The sequence below is a fragment of the Triticum dicoccoides genome, chromosome 4B (genome assembly GCF_002162155.2).
Source record: "Triticum dicoccoides isolate Atlit2015 ecotype Zavitan chromosome 4B, WEW_v2.0, whole genome shotgun sequence".
Classification (NCBI taxonomy): Eukaryota; Viridiplantae; Streptophyta; class Magnoliopsida; order Poales; family Poaceae; genus Triticum; species Triticum dicoccoides.
The window spans coordinates 26,483,307-26,489,295 of record NC_041387.1 but is presented as its reverse complement, the minus strand read 5'-3'; the positions used below and the strand labels follow the sequence as shown (position 1 = coordinate 26,489,295).

The 5,989-nt window shown below is 51.2% G+C and overlaps 1 protein-coding gene across 1 annotated transcript; it reads right to left on the bottom strand.

The window, feature by feature from the left end:
* Positions 1–1,975: 1,975 nt before the first annotated feature.
* LOC119292455 (linoleate 9S-lipoxygenase 1-like) lies at positions 1,976–5,989 on the bottom strand. Its single transcript, XM_037571291.1, has 7 exons — positions 5,712–5,989; positions 5,064–5,363; positions 4,204–4,526; positions 3,832–3,939; positions 3,419–3,729; positions 3,058–3,321; positions 1,976–2,980 (listed from the first exon to the last, which is right to left on the bottom strand). The coding sequence occupies exons 1-7, from the start codon at positions 5,902–5,904 to the stop codon at positions 2,209–2,211; spliced, it is 2,271 nt and encodes a 756-aa protein (XP_037427188.1). The 5' UTR covers positions 5,905–5,989; the 3' UTR covers positions 1,976–2,208.

Genomic DNA, 5,989 nt, shown 5'->3' with positions numbered 1-5,989 from the left:
CACCATCTGCTTGCAGCTTGTCCTTGTCCGTCTGTAGTGGGAGGCGACCAATGACCGGGAGGCCGACCCGTTCGACACTGCCGGCAAGGACGTCGTCAATATCTCTAACCACAAGTAAGGTAGGCTAGTTTATCTATGCAATGTAGTAGTCGGTAGTTTTTGTGTGTTGCATGATGTAGGAGAAAGGCGTTTTGGAGGCCGAGCTCCATGGAGGCCTTTATTTTTGAAAAATTCAAATTCAAACTTTTATGGTTCAAAAAATTCTGAAAACAAATATGCGTGTATGTAAGGATGTAACTCACATGTGTGCAAAAATTCATGATGAAATACCTTGAGTTGCGACCTGTATAAAAAAGACAAATCTATGGCCTGGGAGGATGAATAGTATCATGTGTTAAACAGTCCCAGATTTGTATTTTTTGCACAGCCCTCATTTCAATGAATTTTGAACTGAAAATTTACACACGTGTGTATTATGCCTTCATGTATATCCGTAATTTTTTTCAGATTTTTTTGAAATGTAAAAATACAAATTTCAATGAAATTTCAAATTTGAATTTGGAGGCCTCACTGGAGCCCGAGCTCCAAAAGGGATTTCCGATGATGTAGTAGAATTTAAGAAATAAATTGGATCATCTATGTAGAGATGCTCGGACGCGTCCGTGGACACATAAGAGGCCGGATTAGCTAGGTTTGGATGTAGATGCTCTTGGTCTAGCTTAGCTGCTACTGTGTACGCGCCTGGTTTTTCTATTGCTCTAGCTTAGCTTCTTAGCAAGTACTCCCTCCGTTCCTAAATGTAAGTCTTTGTAGAGATTTCACTATAAACCACATACGGATGTATATAGATGCATTTTAAGTTTAGATTCATTCATTTTGCTCCGTATGTAGTCCACCTAATGGAATCTCTACAAAAACTTATATTTAGGAACGGAGGGAGTATCTTGCATGCACATATTCTAAGCAAGGAAATATCAATAAGCTTATCTATCGAGTAAGTATTTTGAATGCACATGCATGGTGCCCTGTGCTAGGGCTACCGAGCATGGCGCCTTGCCAACGGGCGTCATGCTATTGTATGTGGACTGACATGCCAGGTCAGCGTCGGTGGATGGCGCCCTTGACTGTCTAGTATGACGCCCGGGACTCCGGCGTCATGGAAAAGGGCTGTTTTATAAAATGTTTATAAAATGTGTTTATTTTGTGCTGAACTTTACTAAAATGGTCAGTTTTGTCTTTTTCACGTTGGTAAACAGTGTTGGCCACACTGCACTGCCTCTTGCTGAACTGGCCACCGGACAACTGAAAGCCTCACGGCTCAGACTAGTCTGACAACACCTTGTGAGTTGTACCGTCCTGACCCAGATTCTTCTCGTCGTGCTCCAAGTGGTCAGCATGGCATCTCTTCTAATGACCAAAACAAAGAAAAAATGGAGCATTCTAGCTGAGTTTGCTCTTCAAGTGGCTCTACGCTGGGAAGAACCATCGCTCTCTCCCCCTGCCAACCTCCAAGTTGTGTGTTGATCTGATTTACCTGCCAAGCTCCCATATGTTTTTCATTTCCACATGGCAAGAAAATGTATGCTACACATGTCAGTTGCACATGCGCAATATGTTGGCTCATCAAGTTCCTCAGTCAAATTTTGCTCGCTCCTCCACTGATCAATGAACGTGGACAACCGATACATGTAACTAATTAGCAATACTAGTTCAAAAGTCTCGCGATCACAAATAGCAATCATGCTTTCTGCTGAAACAATGTCAGACTAGTCGCAATGGGGAGTAACATATGTGGTGTCATGCAACACTTCATTTATTAGGTTGTAAATTCATTTTATCTTTGTATGTGTGATGTTTCTCATGCTATGAGTAACTAGCTATGTTATCACATGTCTCTTTTTCTTCATTACTTGTCACATCATCTATTTTACCTGGATATGTGATATTACCATCTATGTTACTCCAATGTGGATAGTTTCAGTGGAACATATGTGCTTCATTTATTGCCAAATGCATAAGGATTAACGCTTAGGATCGAACAGTTGCTGACATGAACTCACACACATACAGTGTCACATACACAACACCAGTCTATCAACATGTTCCCGTTCCCGTACGTGTCGACACTCTTTATTCGCACTCATCACTATGAACGTCGGCCGCCGCCTTGCCGTGGTTGGCGCCGGTGCAGTATGTAGCAATGAATGCTCAGATGGAGATGCTGTTGGGGATGCCCTTAGCGGTGAGCCCGGCGGCGGCGCCCTTGTGATCGGAGGTGTTGGGGTAGAGCAACATGTAGGGGAACTTGGTCGGACCGTTGCGGTTCAACAGCTGCGGGTCGTGGTTCATGCCCACCACCTTGCTCTCGATCTCCACTAGCCGCTCGCTGAACCGCTTGAACACCTCCAGGGCCTTGGGGTCCGAGGTCCATTCCGGCGTGTCGCGCTGCCCGAGGTAGAGCTCGTCGGAGGAGTGCTTCGACAGCACCTCCAGCAGCGAGATGCCGATGATGGTCTGGATCTGGCTAGTGATGGTGTGGATGAAGGCCCGCTCCGGGTCGTGCTCCAGCTCCGCGTACTGCTCGGTCCCCGGCTCCGGCATGCGGCGCCGGCTCACCGTCGGCCGGTTCGGGAGGAACCCCGCGTAGGGGTACTGCCCGAAGTTGACCGCCGCATGCAGCGCCGACCCGATCCAGATGATGGTGGTGCACGCCTTGGCCAGCTCGCCCACGGCTTGCATCCTCGGCCACCATGGCGCGTCTTTGAGGTCGCCGTGCCCCACCTCGCGCGCCTCCTTCCACCACGCCTGCAGCTCCACGTCGCCCTGCACCACGCCATCGTCCGGGTAGTAGATGGCCAGGTACTCGCTCACGTACTGCTCGATGGCGTGCCAGATCGCCAGCCCGTCCGCCGCATACGGGTAGTCCGGCACTAGCAGCCGCACCTTGTACGGGCTCGACGGGTCCTCCACGGCCATGCCCCTGTATTTTTTTTACCACATCCGCATCAGCGACAGTTTACTTTACACTTTCACTACATTTACTAGGTAAGTACATACCTCTTGATGAGATCGTCGGGCAGGCCCTGCTCGGTGAACTTCCAGTCCTTGTACACCACCGACGACATCCCCAGCGCAAACTTGCCCGGGAACACCGTCATCTCGAAGATGCCGCCGGCGTTGATGAGCGTCTGTCGCGCCAGCGCGTTGATGGTCATGGTGTCGCGGTAGTGCGGGCTCAGCAGCTTGTGCACCGGGTGCGTCACGCTGAGGTGCCGGTTCGTCGAGATCACAAACGGCTCCATCACCGCATGAGTGTTCAGCCTGCACGTTTCAATCGTACTGCGTCAGTTGTGCATCTACTGACTGAATAACACCGGGTTAGTGTCGCCATTGTTTGGTTAGTCCGTAGTGCACGTACCAGTGGCTGACGAGCTGGTGCCACCCAGAGTCGTTGACGGCGACGTAGGCCTTGGCAAACTCCCACACCCAGCCTTCGACGGAGCCGCTCGGCACCGGCGTGTACACCTTGCTCTTGGCGGTGGTGAGGCCGCCCTGGATGACAGGCTCGCTGAGCTCGATGGCGAGCGGCGTGAGCCTGCCGTCGCCGCGCAGGAAGAAGAGGGTCCTGGTGGCGTAGATGAAGTTGCCGGGCAGGTTGTTGACGTCGATCAGGAACGGCATGAACCGGTCGTGGTGATCAAGGATGTACAGCCTGTTGCTTTCCAGCGCCTGCATGCAACAAGTTGCAACATGCCAAAATTAGTTACACCTGCTTCCATCAAATCACAGTTGATGGCGATGGGTTGGCCGACTCGTGTATTGTATTATTACCTGCTGCACGGTGAGGCCTTCGAGGTTCTTCTCGATGTGTGCCGCCGTGATGGTGCTGGTGTGGTCACCAAACTTGCTAGGGTCCAGACTACTTTTTGGCGGGAACTCCTGCATGCATGCCACCCAGCACAAATTAAGATCATGCATGCCACCCAACACAGATCCATGGATAGCATACTCATTCATCGTTCAATTATGGGATGTGGCTAAGTTTCTGTGGACCGAGATTTAATGAAGTCTTAGTCAAATTTGATATAACATGCAAAAGAGAAAAAAAACTAAAAAGAAAACTTTACACCGATCTTAATGTAAGATCTGTCGGATATAGATGGACCGAGACTTAGTAAGACTGTTCAATTATTGTTGACTCACCGCGAGACGCGTGATCATGACCGGGTTGACGCCGGCGAGGACCTCCCGGGAGAACTCCTCGTCGGTCCGCCACGCCTGCTGGTCCGCCTGGATGATGTAGGGGACGGGGAGCTTGAGCAGCGAGTCGCCGCCCACGGGGAGGAGGTCCTTGATGAGTTGGAGCGGGAACTGCTTGCGCAGCTCCTCGAGGGCGGGGACGTTGGGCAGCTTGATGCCGCCCTCGTAGAGGTTGATGATGTCCTGGAAGGAGTCGAACTCGCCGGGGGTGGTGTCTACGTATGTGCGCACCGCCGGCAGGATGCCCTGCGTGATGGGCACTGAACCTGCAGGAAGCCGATCGATCGCTTGTTTATGACAAAAGAACTCCCGTACGTATGTTGCTAGCTAGTAGTACTACACAAGAGTTAGTAGATTATTTTGCTTTGCCAACTAGAGCAATAATCGCCTCTTCTTTCATGTGTTTTATTATGTCACTGTATCGTGACTATGCAGCATCTCTTTTTAAAAGTTTGTTCTGGGCTCGGCCATGTAACTATCTTAGGTCGTTTCAAGGGAAGGATCAGGTCATGGAGGTGGAGCCATGGGTTCGTTTGAGCTCACGTACGTACGTGTCTCGCTCGGTGTTCTTATCCCAAAGGAAGAACCCAGCAGCAGGTCAGTCAAGGGCAGCAGTTGTCTTCACCAACCACGGTGCCACATTCATTCAATCTTCTGCTGCACCTAGCCATATCTTTTTTCTACCAACATGGAATAAATTCTGCACCTACTAATCTTATCTTATCTCAGAGAAGACTTAAATGACCATGAATGAGGAAGCCAGTGAAAAGGAAAGGAGAGGAAAGGCAAGGCTCACAAGTCACAACTCACATCGTTGGCGAAGAAGACGCGGCTGTAGGTGTAGCTGCCAACGGGGTAGATCCAGGAGTTGGCGACGAAGGAGAGGTTGCCGCGGCCGGGGACGTCGTGGAGGGTGACGGTCTTGAGCAGGAACTCGGAGCTGTGGTGGTTGTTGACGATGATGGCGCCCGGCACGCCCAGCTTCTCCACCTCCCAGTCGAAGGTGAGGCCGAACTTGGACTCCCCCGTCGTCAGCGACGGCAGGCTCGTCACCCACTGCTCCAGCTCCGCCTCCGCGCCCACCTTCCCACGCCCGCCGTTGTCTGCACGGAGCACGGTCTCGCATGGTTAGAGCATCTGCCCACGATGCTTTTTTCATCGCTACGTCTTTGTGCTTTAGTTTAGGTTGTGTTTGTTGCTTTTGGCGACGTGTCCTTGCTTGTTCTATTGCTTTGTCTGGAGCATCTGGTGCTCTGTAAGCTCTGGTGCACGCACCATGCTCTCGTCTCTTCTTTCCATGCCCATGCTCAGCTAAAGACGACCGACCATGGCTATCTATCTATCATTCTTTAGCCGATCGAGATACATCCATGCATCCATGGCCGACAACACAAAAGAAATATCTACCAAGGAGAGGAGGAGGAGGAAGAGGAGAATGGTGCACTGCTTACCGTGGTCGACGAGGGTGGAGCTGATAAGCTGGCAGGTGACGCCCTTGCCGATGAACTCGCCGATGCCGTCCATGATGGTGGCGCCGAAGTCGTTGAGGTCCAGCACGTTCTTCCTCATGAGCACCACCGTGCCCTTGAGCCGTGCGCTCTTGTTCGCGCCGGTCAGGCTGTCGACGAGCCCGCCCAGTATCATCTTGGCCTTCTCGCTTTCACTGCTCCAATGGCACTAGTACTGCTTTTCAGTGGAGAGCTGTGTGTTGTGCGAGTGTGTGAGTAGG